General features: G+C 49.4%; 1 protein-coding gene across 1 annotated transcript in view; it reads right to left on the reverse strand.

Moving 5' to 3' along the window:
- The window catches only part of SMG5 (SMG5 nonsense mediated mRNA decay factor), a 27,385-nt gene extending 4,566 nt beyond the window's left edge, over nt 1–22,819 (reverse strand). Inside the window, exons 1-14 of the mRNA XM_042034525.1 lie at nt 22,719–22,819; nt 16,545–16,643; nt 15,811–15,934; nt 15,022–15,178; nt 11,997–12,086; nt 10,609–10,698; nt 9,650–9,728; nt 8,947–9,072; nt 8,427–8,495; nt 6,348–6,556; nt 6,060–6,197; nt 4,267–4,968; nt 1,153–1,322; nt 765–840 (exon numbers count right to left, since the gene is read on the reverse strand). Coding sequence (XP_041890459.1) covers nt 765–840; nt 1,153–1,322; nt 4,267–4,968; nt 6,060–6,197; nt 6,348–6,556; nt 8,427–8,495; nt 8,947–9,072; nt 9,650–9,728; nt 10,609–10,698; nt 11,997–12,086; nt 15,022–15,178; nt 15,811–15,934; nt 16,545–16,643; nt 22,719–22,795 — 2,206 coding nt within the window. The 5' untranslated portion in view covers nt 22,796–22,819. The remainder of the gene's footprint in view (nt 1–764; nt 841–1,152; nt 1,323–4,266; nt 4,969–6,059; nt 6,198–6,347; nt 6,557–8,426; nt 8,496–8,946; nt 9,073–9,649; nt 9,729–10,608; nt 10,699–11,996; nt 12,087–15,021; nt 15,179–15,810; nt 15,935–16,544; nt 16,644–22,718) is intronic.
- Nucleotides 22,820–22,825: the final 6 nt, after the last annotated feature.

A 22,825-nucleotide genomic window follows, 5' to 3' on the forward strand; every position in this document is an offset into this window, starting at 1 on the left:
ACTGATGAGGGGGAAAAGAGGAAAACTGCTTTAACACACATGATCTGTAATGGTGACGGGCAGAGGTGTTAATGACACATATGCTGTGAGCACCTGCTTAAGGAGGGACCACAAGACCACTCACAATATAAAGAGCAACTCTCCCAAACAATCTGCCAAGGGACTCTGGGAAATTCCCTGTTTGGAGGGATAGCTTTCCCACCTATTCCAACGGATGAGCAACCCTGTTCAAACTCTGCTTCTCATGAACCATGGGGATCTTCAGACTCAGCCCTGAAGAGGTACAGAGCACATCATAAGCACCTGGAGCTCCAAAACTGTTTTCCAGGATTCCCATGACAAAATCACAGCCTTACTTCTGCTCCTGGCAGTGAATTTCACTCCTGTTGTCCACACATAGATTCTCACATGCTGGTGTCAGTGTTTCAGTATGTTGCCAGCCAAATTAATGCATTAATATAGCATTCTTTGTGTGTGACTTTTGGGGTTGTCCTGTCAGGGCCAGGAGTTGAACTGGATTCTGGAGCGAGGGCGTCTCTTCCAACTCAGGATGTTCTATGATTTTATGAGTCTAAAGACTATGGGACAGTATTTAACTGGAATGGTGTTTACACAAAAAAACAACACATGCACGTGTCACTTCCTATTGTGTTTATAAAAACTGCTACTAGGAAATCTCCCTCCCCGGGCTCTCTCACACACCCTGGGAATCACTGATGACCAGGCTTGGTGAAACATGACATTGCCACTTCCTTCTCTAGTACCTGATTCCTGCAGGTCTGCAGCAGAAGGCAGAAGGTTCAGGAGCACAGACAGCCTGTTCCACAGGCTCTGAGAGCTCTGCAGGAACAGAACACAAAAGGCCACAGAAAATGTCAAGACAGACGTATACAACAACCAGGCTGCTCAGGCCTTCCAGCATCTCCAGCAGCCCTCAGAATGCTTTATGAAGGGCAAACGTCACTATCCTTCTTAGGTGCAGATTAGTTTAATTCAGCTGGTGGGGGATGTAATATCACCACCAGTTTAATTCAGCTGGTGGGGGATGTAATATCACCACCAGTTTAATTCAGCTGGTGGGGCCATGGCTGCCACCAGCCCAGGGAAGCTGACCAGACACAACCTTGTAGAGAGCCCCGACACCATCCCCACCTGAGCACACATGATGATGAGGTCCGTGTTTGTCCTCAGCCAGTCCAGGAACACCTTGACAGTAAGCAGCAGCCCTTCATTGGTCACAATCTCCAACTTCTCCTGAAGAGATCGCTCATTTCTGCAGGATCTGTTACTTGAAATGCTTTCTTCGGAGTCAGACACATCATCTGGAAAACAAAGGCAAGCACATGATGGCAGCTGTTAAACCCCCCGAGATGCCAAGCCCTGCTGGTGTCAGAACAACACTAGGCTGGTAATAGTTGAGTTGAAATACGTGGTGCCTCCACACATCCTCACAAAACCAATCCCTGTCCCCTGTGCTGTTACTAGAGTGTATCACTCCCACATTTCCTTCTTCCTCGGGAGAAGAGGGTTAAAATCTCCCTGTGAAGGTCTGACCATTGCCTAACCTCTGCAGCAGCCTCCAGGAGGCTCACTGACAGAGTGGGGCAGCACATGCCAGCACAAGGACCAGAGCAGTTCCTGCACAAAACACAGTCATGAGGCCAACACGCTCCCAGCTTTGAGCCAGGCAAGAGAAGGAAATGGCAGGGCTGTCCTATGAGTCAGAGCCCAGAGAATTTTAAATATTGAACATATTCTTTGCACTCTTCTAATTCTCCGGACCTGAGGATCTCAAAGCCGTTGCCAATGGAATCACATGTGACACGAGTGACCTGAGGTCAAGGTGGGAATCAATGACACGTTTTGCTACAGCCCATTATTTCAAGTGCTGCCATTGCTTCCTGTTAGCACAGCCATGGGCATTCCATAAACCCCCGGAATCACAAGGGAGGAAGTGATTTATTCAGAACTCACCCCTGACAGCACCATGAAAAAGCAGTTTGGATACAGCACAGATGAGGAGAGCTCGAAGCTAAAAAGCACACAGTGAACTCATTCCACCTCTCATTTTCTACACCTGTAAAGGTATTGTGGCCACACATTCCTGGAGCTGCAACAGCTAGATAACCACTGAGGGAAAGGGTTAAACAGACCAAAACTCATTTGTTTCTTCCTTTACCCCCCATCTCTTTCATGTGGCCATGGAGCAGTGCCGGGAGCCAGTCAACACTAACATGATTTAATACTGTGCCTTCAAATCCTGGCCCAAGCAAAGCCTGAATCTTGCCAGTGCTGTAGGCCAGCTGGATTTGGCAGCAGGATGCAGAATGTTTCCTTGCTCCAGGGAAGCCGGGAGGAATGACAAGACTGAACAGGCCCATGTAGTTTTATGTGAAATACAAACAACTCCCTGTAGCACATCAGATCCCCATTTCCAGCTGTTTTTGCCCAGAACATCACTCAGTTGTATAAGTTGAGTGGTAATGGAGACATGGTAGCTCCACCTGCTGTGCTTCTCGCAGGGGTTCAGCATGGAACACTCAGTGAGGCACATTCGAGGGGTCACAGGGAGGCCCTCAACGCCTCTCACACACACCTGGGTTACATCTTCCACACAAACTTCTACATGGGCTTTGGGTTGATAATCTGTCATCTCATGGAGAACTTCCTGTCCTCCATCTGCCCTGTCTGTCACCAGAAGCAATAGTAAGTGTCTGATTAGATATTTCACAGGGGAAAAGGGAAGATGCAATCTTGAATACCTGCTGGAATTGTCCTCTGGAGCCAACATGGCTTCACTATGCCAAATTGTGGCATAGTGAAAAATTTATTGGCCTTCTACGATGGGGTTATAGCAGTGGAGGATGAAGGAAGAGCAACTGACCTCATCTACCTGGGTTTGTGCAGAGCATTTGACACTGTCCCGCACAACATCCTTGTCTCTAAACTGGAGAGACACAGATTTGATGGATGGACCACTTAGTGGACAACAACTTGGCTGGACAGTCATAGTTAAAGAGCTGCAGCCAACAGTTCAATGTCCAAGCGGAGAGCAGTGACGAGGGGAGTCCTCACGGGTTTAACATTTTAACATCTTTGTTGGTGTCAGACAGTGAGATCAAGTGCACCCTCAGCCAGTTTGTGACAACACTGAGTTGTGTGGTGGGATCACACACTGGAGGGAAGGGATGGCACCAGAGGAACTTGGACAGGCCGGAAAGGTGGATCTCTGCTAACCCCAGAAGGAATAGCAAGGGCAAGGAGAAATGCTGTACCTGTGTCGGGGCAACTCCAAGCACAAACACAGGCTGGGGGAGAATGGATGGAGAGCAGCCCTGGGAAGAACTGGGGGGGAATGGGTTGACAAGAAGCTCAGCATGCCGTGGCAACATGCACTGGGGGCCCAGAAAGCCAAAACTGTCCTGGGCACCCCCCCAGCAGCGTGGGCAGCATGTGAAGGGGGGATTCCGCCCCTCTGCTCTGCTGAGACCCCCCTGCAGAGCTGCCTCCAGCTCTGGGGGCCCCAGCACAGGAAGGACATGGAGCTGCTGGAGTGAGTCCAGAGGAGGCCACGGAGATGATCCAGGGGCTGCAGCCCCTCTGCTCTGGAGACAGGCTGGGAGACCTGGGGGTGCTCAGCTTAGAGAAGTAAAGGCTTCAGGGAGATCTTAGAGCTCCTTCCATTGCCTAAGGGGGCTCCAAGAGAGCTGGTGAGGAACTTTGACAAGGTCCCGGACAAGACAAGGGGAGGAAGGTAAACTGCAGAAAGGTAAATTCAGATGTAGTATTAGGAAGAAATTGTTCTCTGTGAGGGTGGTGAAGCTCTGGCACAGGTTGCCAAGAGAAGCTGTGGCTGTTCCATCTCTGGAAGTGTTCAAGGCCAGGTTGGATGTAGTTTGGTGCAACCTGGTCTAGTGGAAAGGGGATGAAATGACATGGGCTTTGAAGTCCCTTCCAAACAAACCAGCCTGTGAGCCTGTGATTATCAGAGCTGTTTGGCACTTAGTCTGCAGAGCAGTAGTTCTGGTAACCCTGGTTGGCCAAAGGTGTTTCCTTTGCTCAGTGCATATATTCCCACATGCTGGGCAGTAAAAATAAAGCTCCTCCATCAGGAAATGTCCAACCCAAGGCCTGCTCACTACTTGGTCAACCTGCTCCTCCAAACCTGGCCAAAGGAAACCTTGCACCATGGGAAATGGTGAATTAGTAAACAGACTGCTATAATTTGCAGTTTTCTACACAAAATTGCAATAACACAGCCCTTACCTTGCTCTGCCAAGCTGGGCTTCTCCAGATCTCCATTGACACATGGCTTGCTCTCTATCCCGTCCTTCAAGGCAGGTGGTTCACTGTTGGGTTTCAAGAGGATGTTGCTGAACGTGGGAGCCAAGCGAAAGCACCGTTTGGTCTGGAACAGCTGGGTGGACATGGCCTGGAGATTACTGGCTATGCTTGCATCATTAGTGCTCAGGGAAGCCGGCCCATTGACTGCTGGATCCACAGCCTCAGTCTTAGAGATGCTTGGGCTCTTGGAGTCCCCCAGCCCACTGCCATCTACACAGTTTTTTAAGGCCTCTTTGGGCCCACTTTTGCCTTGGCTGCTTCCCTCCTCACCCGGTTCATCCTCCATGTCCTCCAAGTCAGACCGAGACTCTTGGCTGTTCATGTCGGAGTCTGTCTCCACATCAAAAGCAGCTTCTGCTTCCTCATCACTCTTCTCTGAACCACTCTCTGAGCCATCACTGCCCTTGATGGAGCCCTGGCTGGAGTCAGAGTCAAAGCCCTCACTCAGGTCACTCTCATCCACCTTCTGGGGGTGGCGGCGGCGGCGTAGACAGGAGAGACGAGAATATTTTTTGCTTTTCTTGCAGTCGTTCTTCCGCTGTTCCTCGCTGGGCTGATGATTGGCCAACTCAGCTTCAGCTTCCTTCTCAACTGAGTTCACAGGCTCCCGTGGCTCCTGGTCATCTGCATTTACAGGGAGAATATAAGTTCAAGTTACAGCGTGTTCCACAGGCTGCTGCTTGCCAGCCCTGGGCCCAGGGAACCAGGGCTGCAAACTTCAGCCATCACTTCCATCAGCGTCTTCCACTGCAGAATAAGCAACCCCAGAAGAAGGACTCACTTTCTAAAAGCACCCAGGAAGCCCTGGGAAGCCGAGACTCCTCCTGCCCGAACTGGGCTACTCGGTTACCAGGCAGCCTCAGTGCTGCATGCTGCTAAACCAGCATAAACCACAGCTGAATTCTAACTCTCCTCCCCAGCTTTCTACAGTCAAAGAGCTGAGTCACCTACCAAGCAGGGCAGGGACATGTGCTCTGTAACCACACTGACCTGACCCAATCCTTTTCTTAACCAACACGCTCGGAACCTTTCTAGCAGCCCTGGATCACCCTGACAGCTTCAGAACCTGCAGAGGAGGGGTCATTCATTGTTGCTTTTACCAGAAACTCCCTCACCCTGCATTCAGTGAAGTATTGCAAATTGACTGTATGCAGGGGAAAGGTTTAGCAGTTTTATTCTCTGCTCAATAATGATGGGCTTGCATCATTATAATGCTAATATAACGATTAATTGCTTCTCTCCCCAGCAATTCAAGAGCCACCCTTGCCTGAGCAGAATTGAGGTATGCTGAGAGGGCCTGTCTCCTTCAGCCCCACTCAGCCCCCTTCTGCCTCCCCCAGCCCAGGTGTTTTACCCGAGATCATCTCCTCAATGGAGGAGGAAAGCAGCCAGTAAACAACAGCAAACAGAGCCAGAGAATAAGGTCTCAGACTGGGGTAAACAGATGATGAATGAGCTGCCATGGGATACAGAAAGGAAACTCCTTATAAGGAAAGCAACCTGTCCATCCTGTGGTGATTCAGACACTCAGAAAGAACATCTAAGTGGAGACGACTCAGCACATCACCCATCTTTGGGGATTCCAGACCAGCAGTGAAAGATCAGTATACCTCTGCACTACAAAACCCATGCCCAGGGGAGAAAGGGGAGAAAGGGGAAATACAGCACTATAGGCAGGCAACCTGTGAGACCCAGGTGCTGCTCTGTTCTCTTACCTGTGCCATCACTCTGAAAGGCTGGGACAGGATTTTCCCCTTCTTCTAGCTCAGCCTGGAGGCGAATATTGACGTGATTTATCAGGTGAGAGAAGAGGGCCAGCGTGAAGGCAATGGCTGCACTGTACTGCTTGGAACCTGCAACCAGACAGCACAGTGAGACAGAGGAGGTGAGCACCTTACCGCAACGTGAACAGACAGCATCTCCAACAGCAACGTTCAGACAGCATCTCCAGCCTAGCTGTGCTGCTGGATGTTCACAAGATTTCCAAACAAAGCACTGGTTACCTGCCCTCTTGAGACTGTGAACACTCATAAGGCAGATGACCACCATGCGAAAGATCAGGAGATCAGGAAGGAAGGAGTAGCCACTCTCATACTCTTCTTCATCTTCACTAGTTGAGCTCGGGTTAGGAGGAGAGGGAAGGTAGAACAAGCACAGGTTGAAATCCTCCAGCACAGATTGGCAGAGAGACGTCAGCTCAGAATCCAAAGAGCTTAAAAAGAGTGAAAAATAAATAAGAATTATTAAGATTCATGCTCGTGGCATGTCTGCCCAGAAACTGAACCAAAACTGGCAGTTAGGCTGTCCTTTAGCACTAGGCGGGATGAAGCATCAGGGGATATACTGCAGCTACGGGAAGCAAGTGACATTAATTAGATTATGTTTTCCTCTTTAAAGCTGCTAAACTAAAGACAAATAATACCTCGAGATGGGCCACCAAAAACCAGATGAATTTTCCCCTGGGAGCTCATCAGTGGCCATTAAGATACACAAGGCACTTAAATGCTAAAGGGAGCAAAAGTTCTAGATGCACTGCTCAGTAGAAAGTATTACACTGCCACACACATGGGACTCAGCCTTTCCTCCTCCCACGTCTCTCCAGCAGCCCTGTAAGAATATTCCAAAATCCTCCACAGCTATTCAGTGCTTCAAATGAAGCATCCATGAGATCAATCCCATGGGCTAGGGGAGCCTCCTAGTTACAAAACAGTCCTGTCTGTGAAACTTCCAGCAAAGCCTTTTCAGGGGAAAGTGTGCTTAGGAAATTGAAGTAATTCCCAAATTTCTTATGTGCTAAATACTTGTTGAGTGGATATTAGAGGAGCCTTGTAGTTCCACCTCAGTATAAGGCAGGATTGGAAAGCCAATCCCATACTGGGCTGCATGAGCAAGGGCAGAGCCAGCAGGTTGAGGACATGTTCTCCCTCTCCATTTAGCACTCACAAGGTGGCATCTGGAGCACTATATCCAGTCTTGGGGTCCCCAGGACAAAAAAAAACCCACCAAACAAAAACACACTCACAAACTGGACTTAGCCCAGCAGAGGAACAGAGAACATGATGTATGAGAAGAGGCAAAGAATTTGTTCAGCCTGAAGGACAGAAGGCATGAGGGGTGTCTTCTGTTTCCAGATGCCAAACGGGTGATTACAGAGGACTGAGTAAGACTCTCCTTAGGGGTGCAGAGCAAAAGGAAGAGAAATTATGGGTACACACTACAGAAAAGAAAAATGAGACTAGATGAAAGGAGAAAAAAATTCTATGGTAAAGGTGGTCAAACACTGGAAAAGGGACCAGAAAGGTGTGGGATTTCTGTCCTTGGATCCAGTCAAAATTCAGTGTGATGAGGCTCTGAGCAAGCTCATCTGACTTCACATCTGCATCTACCTTCACAGTGACACTACTTTGGGGAAGTACTGGAGCCCCAGAAGGTCCCTTCCAACCTAAACCATTCCATGATGAATTTAACTGCAGCCTGTTATCTAAGCAATTTAAAACACCTGTTCAAGCAGTAAGAGGTTTATTTAAAATCACCTGAAAACCTCCCCAGCAGAGACAGAGAAAATCCAATAAAAAAATCCAAAAGCCCAAAATCACAGAGCTGTACAAAGCCTCCCATTTATTCTAACACAACCAGGTTTTGGTGTTTCTGTGAACAAGGTGTTTGGTTACAGACTTCCAAGTGCAGTGAACAGCCCCACACACGTGTGGATGGCAACTCTTCGCTGTCCCATCAGCCTGAACACAGGGCTTGCCAGGAAAAAGCATCTGATGACTGCATGGGGTAAGCAAACACCAAAGGCACAGTACAGCACAGAGACAGCTGCAAGGCTCAGGAGCTCAGCACTCACTCAGGCTGGCTTGATTTAGACAAGTCACAAAGTATTTAACCCTTTGGTGTTTCAGCCTCCCCTGGAAACACAATCTACTTCATGCTCCATGCACAGATAGTCCAAAGTCTTGGGCCTTCTGGCAGAAAGCCTCAGCACAGGCACTGTTAGCCTACAGGAAACCATCCCTTCCAATTCCAAGGGCCGGCTACTGTGAGTTATCAATAGAAGATACAATCTACCATAAGCTTACCTGCTCTTTGGCTGCAAAAGACTCTGCAGGTACATGAAGCTCACCAGCAACCTCTTAATGTCTTTTCCTCTAAAAAGATGGAGGAGAAAACACTGTAAAGCAGGTGCCCCATCACAGAGATGGGCTGGGCTGACAGAGCTCTATTAACAGGTAAATCAGGTCTCAACTGAAAAGTCCATTCTGATGAAACTGGAGAGAAAGAAGACAGTTTATACACTGCCAACTTTCACCAATATGCCCCAACCCTCATGAACAGTCCCCAACTCCAGGGGAGAGTGAGAAAATCTCTCAATGCAACCTCTACACCCAGCCAGCATTTAGCTTTTCTCCTGAAATTATGACCCAAGAGAGCAAGAATGGGGTCTAGAGTGGGGCTCTCAAAATTCTGGGAACAGTCACCATGCTGAATGGCCCATCTACCAGCTCCACTTCCCACAAAGACACTACTCTCAACCCAGAGGATACACTAGTGGCACTGCAAACTCTCAGCCTGCACCTCTCCTTTTCTTTCCCTTCTTACCTTTTCTTGCTTGGAGACAACTTCCTGCTTTCACATTTCTTCAGCTGATGATACATCTTGGCTGCTTTGTCATATAGCCGCTTCAGGTTCCCATAGGCACCTTCGAAGGACACTTCAGACTGGATGCTAAAGCACCAAAACAGGCCACAGTGAAAGTTACTTTGCCATAAGGCTGCTCACATTTTATGGCTTTAACTCACTAGTGAGTTATTCAGGCATCGAGGCATGAGGACAGGTACCCAGTGCTGCTGTCTGAACATGCTGGGCAACTTAACTCCCACCGATGGCTACAAACTGCACTTCAGCTGCTTCACAGCTTGCACCTGCCCTGCTTACACATCTTCTCAAATCAGCGTTTTCAAGCCAGGAATTCCACCCAGCTCACGCCACAGGGTGCCTCCCTTAGCACCTCCACCCTGCTTCCAGCCTGGCTCTCCAGCTCACACAAGGGGCTTGGGCAAAGCCCTCTGGGTGCAGCCCTGCACAGGTGATTAGTAACCAGCACCATGCTTTGGTTTGACCGAGGCTTGCTCTCATTACCACCAGCCCTGCTCAAGGGCAAACCAAACTCATCTCTTTCCCTTCCTCTAAAATTCATTTGCTGAAAACAGTGCCAAGCTCAAAGTAAGAAGAGGATCTGGCACCCACAGCAGCAGTGCGTGGGGCTGCCCTGCCTGGGACACCCAGATCCACAGGAACTCACCAGCGTAAGTAGCAGTAGGTCGCTTCCACATTGTAGTATTTGCTCCCTGCCAACGTCCCCAGTTGGTTGAAGGGCATTCCTGTCAGGAAGGAGAGGGGGCAATGGATTTCACTTGGAATTCTCCAGTGGCCCTGGCTAGAAAGCGGATCCTTTCCCTTTCACTACATTTCCACACAGGAGGGAAGCCAGGAGACACAAAGAGTAGCAAAGCTGCAGTACAAAGACCTGGACTACTCAATCTTTCCACTATCCAGGGTTTGTTTTCTGTTTTACAGAGCTTTTAGATCCTCCCCACCTTGTGCCAGTTATCTATGTAAGAGAGAAGAGCAAACAATGCCTCCTCCTCTGCATTAACAGTGCTGTGGCCTTGACTCCATATTCCTTGACATAGACATCATCAGCATCTGAAAGCTCTGTTCCAGCTCCTGTGGTGCAGAAACTTTTGCCACTTTTATTTGGGAACAGCCTCTCAAACAGCTCAGTGAGAACTCTGCAAAGACAGCGTGTAGAGAACACGTGGCTGGAATCGCACACTCTAAGGTGTGACAGGCCCTCTACTCTGGCACCGATGTGTTCCCAGAAGGAGGCACTTCTGAAGGAGGAAGCAGCACATGAGATTTTTTTGTCAGGGTAAAAGGGGAAGGTGACCAATAATGCTCTGCTCCTGGCAATGGAGAGCTGGATCTGCCCTTAGCCCACAGGTACATCATCACCGCAGTCAGGGAAGTCTGAGTTTCTCAGATGAGTACGGTGAGGTCACTGGCAAAGAGCACCCTGGCTTTAACTCCTCTGTTCAGCTTGCCAGCAAGAGAAGTTCTCAAAGGAAGCAACTTTAACCAGAGGATAAAACCAGTCCTCTCTCAGCTGCAGGATATAAACCTAACCAGTGTAGTACTACATTGTTTTTACGTTGCAGCAACATGATTTTAACAACTATAAATTCATGGTAAGTCACTCACCAATTTGTGGTGCAACAGAAAGGGCTTGATAGTAAAATCGCTCAGCCAGCAGCTCCGTGTCCACACCTGCCAGCTCGTTCTGATAGCGAGCTGAAAGGAAACCACACGCCATGCATCAGAAACCCAAAGGCAGCGTCTGCTGCAGAGCAGCAGTTTCCCTACAGATTAAAAATACCACAAAACTTGAAATACTGGCCAAGTCAACAAATCCACCAAAGAACTGCTCTTGGCAAACACTGCAACACACAGGGTTTGACAGGCCTGTATGAAACACTCTTCTTTCACCTGCTCACACCACACACCACAACTCCTGCCCTTCCAGCCAAGGGCAGAGCCCACCACACTTGCAGCATCACATGAACAAAAGGAAGATGTTCTTCTGATCTATGTGTTAAGTGCTGATTCATCCATCCTTGAAGTAACTCAGAGCTGTGCTCCATTTTCCTGTACCTCAGACTATATTCTAGTACAGCAGGGTGTAAAGCCTAAATCAAGTCAGCTGACTTAATAAAGTACCTGACTGTGTCTAGACTGGACTTTATTCATTTATTGTCTCTTTTTTTTTTTTTTTGACAAATGTAGGCATTTTGGAAACCTTAGGTGACAGCACTGTGAAAAGGTAAGCACACTTCTCTCCCACCACTCAGGTAAGTCATTCCTACTACCCCCACAAGACATTTATTTGCAATGCCATTTTTAGGCTGATTCATATGAAACACTAATACCAAACAGCTTTCACCAGCTTGGAGGCTGCAGCATCAGACACATGTACCTGCGCTGCAGTTCCAAGAGCTGCTCTCCACACAGCCACGTTTTCTCCCTGCCTTTACTCCCACATGTTCACAATCAAGAAGCTGACACACTTTCCACACACTTCAGGAGGTCGTGACTGTGGGACAGTCATGCCTGCTTATAAAAAGGATGACACACAGCCAAGCATAATGACAAAGAACCCGGGGCTTTGCAGTGGCAAAACTCTGGACTGATATACAATATTGCCTAAATCTGATTTTCAGTCCCACGGTGCTGATGGCAGTGGCTTTGTAAGGCAAGTCACAACTGTGCAATCTGAACTGAACTCTCTTTGATCCTTCACACTGTTGAAACAACGTAAATAAAAGCAAAGACTTCCACTCTTTCACAGCCGTGGCTACAGCTGCTTAGCAGCAGCAAACTCCTCACCCACCTGCCCAAATACAAAGCTCCTGCAACTTGTAGCAGTTCAGCCATGAGGATTTCAGCTTATCCCAGTCTGTGACAAAGATGTCAGAGGGAAACAGAATCTGCAAGTAACCTTGGCTGGTGCCCAACAGCAACAGCCTCACATGGCACAAGCACCATCTTTTTCCCACTTTAAAGGCTGCCCTGAGAGGCAATGCTGTCCTTACCTAGATCTCCCAGATAAACCAGACATCGGTGACATGCCATCTGTGCCCACTCCATCTCTTTCTCTGACGCAGACACGGGTTTCTTGCAGCCTATGAGCAAACACAGAATCACTTAAGAGCACTGGGTGGAGGCTGCTGGGAAGACATAGAAGCTGCCCATGCCGCTGCCCAAGACACCCAAATCAAATCCCACACGGTCAGACCCCACTGCCAGCTGCGCCATCTTGTAGAGCAGCACTGGGTCACTCTTGTCAAAATGTGGAAAACAAATGCAGAAAAATACTTAGAGACTCTGCTGTTCACTCAGTCCCCTTGGACTCCCTGGTGATGGGGGCAGTGCGTGTCACCGCACCACCAACAGGCACTGAAATAAATGACTGTCACCTTGTCTACAAGGTCTGCCACAGAGACCTGGCTCCATCTGCCCTCAGATGAGAGGACAAAGGCCAATTCCTGTCTGTGTGATCGTGTGCTCACATTAGCACTGAACACAAGTAATAAGGCTGTTTTCACATCAGCATGGCTAATGAGGCCTTTGGATGGGAGCAGGCACACATCCCTGCAAACCAGAACAAACTCTGAGCACTGGCACTGGGCAGCAGCACACAATGGGGACAGACCCTCTCCAACACTCAAGATGGAAACAAACTCATTGTCTCAGGACCAAGATGCAGACTCAGGACTGACCAACCAAAAAGGGAAGAAGGTAAGGTAAGCAAAACTAGGACAGAAATCTGCTCTGTAGGCAGGACAGCTGGAGCCAGTTAGGGAGAACTGCCTCTGGACAACAGTGCCTTTTGCAGTGGGTTCAGAAGGGCAACCGAGCTGGTGACAGGGCTGGAAGGCACAACCTGGGAAGAGAGGCCACAGACTTCAGGCTTGTCTAAGTTGGAGAAGAGGAGGCTGAGGGATACCTCATTGCTCTCTGCAGCTTCCTGAGGAGGGGAAGGTGCCAGTCTCTTCTCTTCGGCATCCAGTGATAGGGCACATGGAAATGGTTCAAAGATGCACCAAAGGAGGTTTATATTGGAGATGAGGAAGCCTCTCTTTACCAGAGGGTGGTCACACCCTGGAATGGGTTTCCTAGAAAGCTGGTCAATGCCCCAGACCTATCAGTGTTTAAGAGGCATTTGGAATACGCCCTTGACAACATGTTTTAACTCCTGGTCAGCCCTGAGTTATTCAGGCAGTTGGACTGGACAATCATAGGTCCCTTCCAACTGAAATAGTCTTGTCTATTCTATACTAAACTTATAAAAAAAGAGCTGTTCAGGCAGTGGAAAGTGTCAAAAGCAACAGAGGAGGACTGTAGCCAGCTGATCTGAACTAACCAAAGTCATCAAACATGACTGAGTTCCTGTAAAGAGCACATCCCACCTCCCCCTCAGCCAGCAGGGCCACAGTTCAGCCAGAGATCAGGATGCAAAGGCTGCTGCGTCTGCACTTCCCCTCCGGAGAGCGCCCGCTGCCGCTGGGTCCCCAGCGTCACGGATTCAGCCTGGCTTCAGTCTTCCTGCTGCCAAGGACTCACACCTTCTAGAGGAGAAAGTTCCCTCAAGCAGGAATCCCAAAGAAGATTTTGAAGACCGATCCAGTCTGCGCTCTGCTTCCCTTCTGGCTGAGGCTAAAAGGGTAGACATGAAATCTGGAGGCTGCAGTGACCAGTAAGGAGCTGTTCCCACTTCCCAACAGGTGTTGTACAAGTCACATTGTACAAATACACAGCCTTAAATACGTGTCCACATACACCGCTGGACTCACGCTCCCTTTTTTGCTCTGTCTACTCTCGCTCCCATCCATATAACCATCAAGCTGTGCCCACCCCAATCCGTGGTTTATATGGCATCCTTTCAGATCCATCTTTCCTGGATAGGCAGAAGTTCATCTCTGCTCTCCAGTTACGTGCTCACCTGCAGCATCCTTCTAACTGAAGAGCCCAAACACACCAAGAAACCTGAACAAGGGGAGCCTTTCATATGCAATCACCCCTCAGGGTATAAACCCACAGGGAACATGCATATTGAGGATTTATTAATTCTGCAGTACTGAGATACATTTCAAAAGCAACAGTTGCCAAGAACAGCAGCCTTTTAAACCAACACTTTGAAGCCAAGAGTGATGCCATCATCTCCCAGAACCAAGAGTAGGATCCCAGCAAGTAAAACCTTCTTTTGCTAAAGACACACTAACTTCCCTTAGCCAGGTGCTGCCATCCTGCCCCCTGCCAGCTTTAAGCACATCAGTTAAACCCTTGCTAATACAGTTCACAAAACAGAGGCTTCATTTCTCACCTGGAAACCCCCCACAACAGAAACACGTACCCTGAGGCCACTGAGTACAACCCTAGGCAAATGAGAACAGACCATTACAAGATAATAGAGGATGTGAATGCACAGGCAGTCTTGGGCTGTTTCAGGACTGTACATACTCTTATTCTTCCTTCCCTAACAGGTACAATACCTCAGACTTCCCTGCACCTAAGGGCACACAGAGGTCACATGGGCCAGCTAACATGAGCTACAGGGCCTTCCTGTGTTCTCAGTCCAAGATTCAATAGCTGTTTCAAAGCCACACAGTGAAGACAGCACAGACAGAAGAGGCACCAAGAGGAGGAACAGTGTCTTACATATAGTGAATAGGACGTACTGACAGAAATCTGTTGATTTCAAGAATCTATTCCCCTGTTTGTCTGCTTTAACTAAGCTTTTAACAACATCCTATACAGCCAGCAATGCTCTTCAATTTTCCATAAAAATCTGCCATCACCAGACGATTTTACTAAAGAACTTTCTCACACTGTTTTTTTCCTGTTAGAAACCCTTCTTTCTTCCCTAATTTAGTATTATATATATAAAAAAAAAAGTGCCACGGAAAAGAGAGCAGGACAGTCTTTTCTAAACAGAGACCTTGCTAATCAGGGAAAAAAAATTCCTTTGAATGCTGAAACAAAGATGGATTACTGCAAGGGGATATCACCTGTGTGGGATTCAGCCTTGCCCATGAGCCAAACACCTTGAGCACAAACCTATGAGAGGGTCCGTCACATGTGTCCAGTCGATGCAGCACTGCAACTCCAGCTGATAATGAGACTGGATGTAGAGCAGAAGATGCTGGTAAAATCCTATGCCAGCCACCAAGTGAGTCCGGTATGCGCACTCCAGGGTGCTGCGGCTGTGGATGTGCTGGGAGAAGGAAAAGGAGCACGTTAACGCAGTCCGGAGCGCGGCTTAGGCTGGGCACCCAAGCTGCACTGAGACTGAAGCAAGACAGTGGTAGCTCAGCTGGAACCGGTTTTGCACAGCTCTGTACCTGCTCCTGCTCAACAGTGTTCCCTCTAGTGGTATTTACCAAGGGTCAACATCGGGGAGGAATACTTGCAAAAACAAATAAATAAAATCGAAGTATCCAGTTAGAGCACCTTAAATGCACCCAGACCCCTGGAAAGCCAGCAGGGCTCATGGCATCAGAGAGCACTGAGGACCCTCCAGTGATCAACTCTTGTAAAAACAATTAGCACTGACAAAGCCTCTTAAAACTATTGCTCTACCTGGAGAGATCTATCTTATGAAGAGGGGAACACAAAAAATAAGCAAATTCTGTTGAAATGCCTTCTGCAATGGCAGGTCTCTCAACAGCATGTTAGTGCTTACCTGCCTACTGCCAGACACATAGGACAGCTCCATAGGAATTTGAGAGTGCCCAGCTTCCCACCCTGGGCTCAGATCACAGCTTCTCCAAGCAAATGAAGCTGTAAACTTCACCTCATCCACTGCACAGCCAGAGACCTTCTCATGCCAGAGCCATAGATACCTGCCTTTTTATTTGTTTTAATGAGCTGAATAACTTCATAGTACACCTTTCTCCAGAGCAGTTCTTCTGCTTTTCTTCCATAATCCACTGGATGCAGGAACATCAGCTTCACACACAGCTCCCGCAGCCTGGGACAGAGAGCAGAGCATTCTCAGTGAGCTGCTGCAGCCTCAAACATAGCTGCCACTATAGAAGCACGGAAGCGGAAAACCCCAATCCACTACAATGGCTCAGCCAGGCCATCTGGTGATGGTACAGCCTGGATCACTCCCACACAAAAGCACCTGGAAAAGCCATATACTTAAAACCAGTGCCCACCGGACTCAGATGGCCATCAGTGTCTTCCTGAAGTGCAGTAATGACAAGAATTGGCTTGACAGCTTAAAAAATGATTAAGAATAATCCTCCTTGCTCAGCAACCCCTAAAAGTGATAGAAGATTTTAGACACGTGTAAGAAATTTCTGCCCCACAGTTTTTATTACAAGGAAGGAATTGGCCAACACAAAGACAATTTATTTGTATCAATGGCACCCAGGAAAGCCTCCAGCCATGGACTGTGCTGCTCAAACACAGGTCTGAAATCCAGCCTCTGCTTCCAAAACCTGGAAGGATCCCAGGTCAACAGGCACACTACAAACCAAATAAGCATTAAAACTGCAGATTCAACAGCTCCACGTGTTGCTTCACACAGATTTTCCCCAGCCAAAAACAAAACACAAGCACACTGCCCAACTTACTTGTTCCTCAAGCTGATGTTCTCTGGCTTGAACACGTCCTGATAAGCTGCCTTATTGCCAAGGATGAGATCCAGCCGGTGCACGGCCTCAACCACTGCCCTGCATGAGAGCACAGAACCAAGAGTTTCAGGACAGCAGGTCACCTGGGATCACTGCAGATCAGAGGTGTCTGCAAAGAACCACACTGGCCTATTTAGTTCCACTGTCAGCCCACTGCCCTGTACCACTACACCACAGTTACTGATCTCCTTTTTGCATTCTACTTGAAGGTGGTTATGGAAAGCAGAAAAAAGCAGAGTTACACACATTATAGGCATTTTGCTGCAGAACAGTGGTTCAGTCACCACTTACTGCTGCCTGCCTGATCACATATGTCAATTATTTCTACAGTTGCAAAATCAGAAATGTCTCTGGCCACATTAGCAACCTCAGTAATTAAACCTGCTATACCTACACTCAGATTAATTTAAATGTCTTAAACGCTGTGATTAAAAAAATTGATTGAATTCTAATAACTACTGTTTTGCTGGGGTAAGTTTTAATGGTGTAAGAACCAAACCTCTACCAATTCCTGTTTCCTTACCAACCTGCCTACGAAAGAAGGCAACACAAGTCTCTCATTTGCCAAAACTTCCCCATCTTCACTACAGGGATTCACTGGTTAAACCCCTTAAAGTTCTCTCAGTGACAGATAACAGATATTCAAACCCAGCATAAAAGAGGAAATTTGTTCCAGGGTTTTCTCCCCTGAAAGCCAGCCAAAAGACAGAGTGAGCGACCTCTAAACCTCTGAGCCATGCAAAAAAGTACTTTGGTGAATCATTGCCCAAGACCCTCCTGCTAGAGGAAAAATCCCACACCATGTGTAAATCTCAAGCACTCAAAAGTTTGTAGCTGTGAACAAATCACACCACAATTCTGAATGCTGCAGTGAAATAAACCCAGGGACTTTCAGCACCATTAGTGCTGAACCTACCTCATCAATACCTCAGGAATAGCTCAATAAAGCACAATCAACCGTCAACCCCTCCCACACAAGAGGTCACCTCCAGCCTCCTCCTTTGCTCTGCCTGTATCCAAGGTCACCAAACCCACTCCTGAAGTTAACTTTCCCCAGCTCTTCTTTAAGCAGTACATCTCCCAAGCCACCAGCTACCAAACTCCAGTGGTCCTTGTTCTCCCCCTCAGCTTCAAGTCTACCGCACCCATTGTCATTCTTCCTTTGCTCCAATACCCGTCCCACCGGGGCTGCTGAGCCTGCTGCACCCAAGAGCTGCTGGAGCAAGGAGCTGAAGACAATCACAATGCGCTGCAAACACAAAAGGCAGGACCAGAGCAAATTCCCACCAAGCAGAGCAGTGAGCTGCTGCAGCCAGTCTGCTCCCCCTCCCGAAATCTCCGTCACCTGCAGATCAGGAACTCCCCCACCACGCTCACAGCACCACACAGTGACTGAGCCTGCTACTTCTGCACTGATGGTGGCAAATGGAGCACAGGGCACTCCCAAACCAAAGCCTGGAAGCCCATGTTCTGGGAGGCTGAAACCACCACCACTTCCTTGAAAACTAAAGATATTACTGCAAAGTAACCGACGGTTTCCTATGCCAGCATCTTCCCGGTGAGGCCAATCTCTCTTCACAAACTCACTACACCCAAAGGAACCTCCCTGAAAAAAGCCCCAGGACGTTCCGGAGCTCACAAAGAAAATGTCCCATCTCCTGCTGTGCCACAGAAAGCCTCTCACTCAAGGTAAGGAAATCTCACTTGTTTCCAGTAACCACAGAAATTGACAGGAGAAGGGAAGCATGGGGAACAGAAGCATCTCATGCAAAGCGCTGGGAGAGCAAAACACCATAGACTTGAACCAACTTCTTCCTGAATAATCATGAAGACGACCATGGAGATAGTAAGAATCACACAAAAAATCCTGTTACATCCTTGACATCCAGTCCCTCCTGCTCACTGCCCTCTTTCTCATACAGCCTGAAGGCCTTTTGCAAACTCTGACAGCTGCGTACCCTCACAGCAAGGAAAGAAGCAAGTAAAATACATTTTAAGGTAACAGGCACTGAGTATGCAGCATCCAGCCAAGCTCATATTGGGGCTGGGACATTCCAACAAGCCCCCCGGTTTAGTTTCCCCACAAAGCACAGGCAGTGCACATCTCCTTACTGTAACCTGGCACTGCTGTCCTAGCTGTGGCTCTCAAAGTCCCTCCCTCAGCACACCAGGAGCTGACTGGCTTCCTGTGCAAAGGGTGACCAGAGGAAAGGGGAACTGCAGGTTCATTCATTGATTCCCAGAGAGAACTATCCTAAACTACAATTGTTGATTCCTGACATAGGCAGTAAAGCAGCTGTAAACTGACATTCGGTGAGCGCTGAATCTCAGCTGTGCGTGTCCAATACAAGTGCACATGTCCATGACATTCAGTGTAGGAAATGATCCCAGTGGCCTGCCAAACAAGAAGTATGGAAAAGTTTCCTTCTAGGGACAGGCTGAGCAAGGACACTGGAAGGTATTTTACCTTCCCCTCAAGGTGGCCCAGAGGGCATCTGCCATACAACCTAATTTTCTACAACAGCCCTGGATGGGCACATGCACACACTCAGTGTTTCTGCTGTTCTTTCAGGGTTTGTAAAGAAACAGATTTCATGACCGGAGACCAGCAAGGTTGACACACTGGGATGTGGTTCGTGAGCCCTAAGGGAGGCCCCAGCTGAAACATCACCTTGTCCACACAGGTCCCATGGTGCTGCTGGAAGAGAAAGAGGGAGCAGTAAAGCAGAATCTGTGACAGCTGGCCCTCCCAGGATCCCACATCTGAGGTGCTGAGGAAAGAGGACTTGGTGAGGACAAAAGGGACAGGAGCCGGCCTCACTCCAGAAACGTTGGGAAACACCAACACAGGTGCTGTGGACCATGCACTGATGGAAATGCACTTTAGCATCTATACCCTGACAGGCCTGAGACCACAGGTTGAACTTTCCCTAGCAATTAAGAGGACAAATCCTGTCCCAGGACCCATTTTTCTACATGCTGTGCTTAAACATTGCTTTCAGACAGCACATCAGAGCCACAAAGGAGGCACATCAGATGCTAGTCTATTAAAAGAACAAGTACAGCACATGGTGCCAAGCAGGGTGGAAACAGGCCAATACCAAGTCCTCTCGAGCCATACAGACACTGATCTGCCCCCTTTCCTCTGTGCCATTAACAGTCTGGGATGGAGCAGGACAGCGGGGAGAATTATTTGTCCCCTCTGTTTCTTTATTTAGTACATCACTAAGAGCCACAGTGTCTGAGGAGTAAGACATTCCTCAGAGAAAAGACCTGCAGTCATTCATCTCTGCTCTGGCATGTGTCAGTCCACAAATCATACTGTCTGGAACAGGCTCCACACAGGAACAGCAACGCTGAGTCCACAAGCTAATGGTTACCCAGAAACCTATAAAATAAACCTGGTCACCTTATGCTACAACATGCATTGTAAAAGTGGACCCAGGATAATGCAGTTGCCACATTCCAAGGTGAAACCTGGGAACTGTCAATCTAGGAAGACTTGGAAAAGATCAAAGAGTACCCTATGAGCAGCGATGGGCACCCGCATCTCTGAAAGGACACTCCAACAGCCAACATGCTGCCAAGGACCTTGGAGACCTGAGCTCAACTCCCACAAGCTGACACAACGCTGATACCATGGGATCACAGTTTAGAGCTGGGACTGTGACATTCACGCATCTGTGACTCAAAGGCGCCACTTAGTGCAATAGTCATGAGTTCCCAGAGACCACAGTCACCACACAACAGGCTGCTTGGAGGGCAGGAAACTCCCACTTCACGCAACCCCACTTCAGGCTGAAACAGAGAAGAAGTGACAGGAGACTGTTAAGGTGGGAACTTGCTCAGAGAACTGTCGGCTAGAGAGACGGAAATTTGTGGCCACTGCAGGTACTATAAATCCTGCGCTAAAATCACAATGCTTCCTCCCAGCTAAAGAAGAGCTGTCCCTGCAGGAGGGGGGTGGTTCTTCTTGTGCTGTAAAAATGCTCTAGAGCAACCGCATGCCTTATTCTGCTATAAAAATTCAAACAGAAAACAACCCCTCCCTTGCCTGGATGACAACCCCTCATCTGGCCACAGGCCGTTCTCCTGCCGGCTGCAGCAGAACGTGAGGTTCCACTTGTCAGATGAGCTGAGCAGCACCAGGAACGCAAAGCAGAACAGGTCCTGAACCACAACAAGGATGGTTTCAACAAAACATGTTCTGTTTTGCAGGCAGAAGCACAAACATCCTGTACATCCTCTCTGGCCCTGTCCAGCACTCCTTGGGAGGTGGCGGGCACAGCAGTCTACTGCTCCAGCTCAGCCTCCAGCTGACATGGCTGAGATCACTGCAGGTGTCTCAGCGTGGCAGCAGACACAGAGGTGCCCGAGGTGCTCCAGGCAGGACTGTGCAGCCCATACCTCCAGCACACTGAGCCGCTGGGTCCCACTTCTGACTTCGCACCAAGAAAAGCAACCCACTGAACCTCCACAGTGCAGGAACACGCTTGCACTGAGCACATTGTGCAAACAGAAATAACCACCACCCAAACCTGCAGTTACTGGTGGGGATTCCTGGGCACAGATCCTGCCAGTGGCCCCAACAGGAGGCAAAGCCCTGCCCTGCTGTAGAGGAGGGCAGTGAGGTCCCATGAGGTGAAAGGACACAGTCAATGTCACCAAGACAGAAAGAAATGAACCCCCATGTAAAATTTGTCTCTTGTCTCCATCACTTTGCTCATCTTTGAGACCCAGAGTTGCTGCTGGAACTCCTGTGGATCTGTGGTACTAACAGGGAACCTGAGTCAGAAGGGATCAATTTCTGGGCTGCACTCACAAAACAAATCACAAGCGGAGCAGAGACAGCTTGGGGCTGACAGCGTGACACCTCATCCCATGGGACATCTTGTTCTGGGGGTCTGAGCTCACCAAGACCAGCAAGGAGTGCCCCAATCCTGTTCTCTGACGCCATTTCTAATGGACAGTGTGGAAATGTGGGACCAGAGTCCTAGGGAGTGCTTAACTGGAAAGATCTGCAGCTGGAGCAGTCCTGCCCTCCACGCAACAGCAAAGTGCCCAAGCTCACCCTCCTGCTCCTCACACCCTCTTCTCCTGCACTCCTCATGTAACTCCTGCCTACAGCCAAAGCCAGGGACACCTTCTCCACGCCCCCTCTCCCTGGATGACTCTACATCTCACTCTTATCCCATTGTATCCTAACAACTCCTTTCTCGTCAGCCCCCACCATCCTCCCTGAATCCCGCAGAACTCCTATGTCCTGACCCATCGTCCTGGGTGTCCCCTTACCCCCTTCTTACTCTCCCACCTATCTCCTTCCCCCATGTCTCCATTCTCCCATCTTGCCTGGATCTCCCACAGCTCCTTCCTCCACCGTCCCTTGGTCTGACTCATCTGCCCTAGAGCCACCAGACCCCTTTTTCACCAGTGCTGCCCCTCCGTGTGTTGCTTATCCTCTCTGGATCTCATACAACTCCCTTCCCCACATTCCCTTTCCTGGTCTTCCCAAAACCTCCTTCTTCTCCTCTCCCTTTGCACTGCATCCTTTCCCTAGATTTCCCCAACTTCTTCACTTCAATCTTCCCTAAATTCCATCATCTCCTTTCCCCGTCTTCTCTGAACATCCCTCCGATCCCCTTCACCCTCGTTCCCCCCGTCTCCCCTGGATTCAAGAGGTCCCCCCCGCCCCGTTAATCCCTGCTGTTACCTCGATTCCGCCATCTCCTTCCCCAGTCCCCGGAATCCTTCCCTGACAACTGCCCCATCTCCTTTCCTTCCATCTTCCCTAAATCCCCTTCACCTTGGTCGTCTCCAACCTCGCCCAACCTCCCCCGCCCCAATCCCCTTCCCTCCCGTCACCCCCCGTCCCCGCCGGACCCTGCCCAGCCCCATTCTCCCCCTGCTCTCCTCAGGCATCCCCTGTTCCCCTCCCTCCCCAGATCCTTCCCCGTCCCCCTGAGTCACCGCCCGAGCCCTTCCGCGCTGGCCCTCCCCAGCCTCATCTGGAGCCGCCCCGGCTCCTTCCCGACACCAGCTCCCTCCAGTGTCCCCCACCCTCCGCCCCTTCTCGACCACTCCATCCCCTCTGGCCCCCCTCGCCCCTCTCCTCACCGGTACAGCCGCTTGGTGTGCAGCACCTTGGCCTCCGGCTCGCCGCTCTCGCCGGCGGCCCCGCCACCCTGGCTCATCGCGCCCGCGGCGGGCCCGGCCCGGCCCCG

The sequence above is a fragment of the Corvus kubaryi genome, unplaced genomic scaffold, assembly GCF_017639235.1.
Source record: "Corvus kubaryi isolate FWS band 111438036 unplaced genomic scaffold, C.kubaryi_AGA036_p1.0 37373, whole genome shotgun sequence".
NCBI classification, from domain to species: domain Eukaryota; kingdom Metazoa; phylum Chordata; class Aves; order Passeriformes; family Corvidae; genus Corvus; species Corvus kubaryi.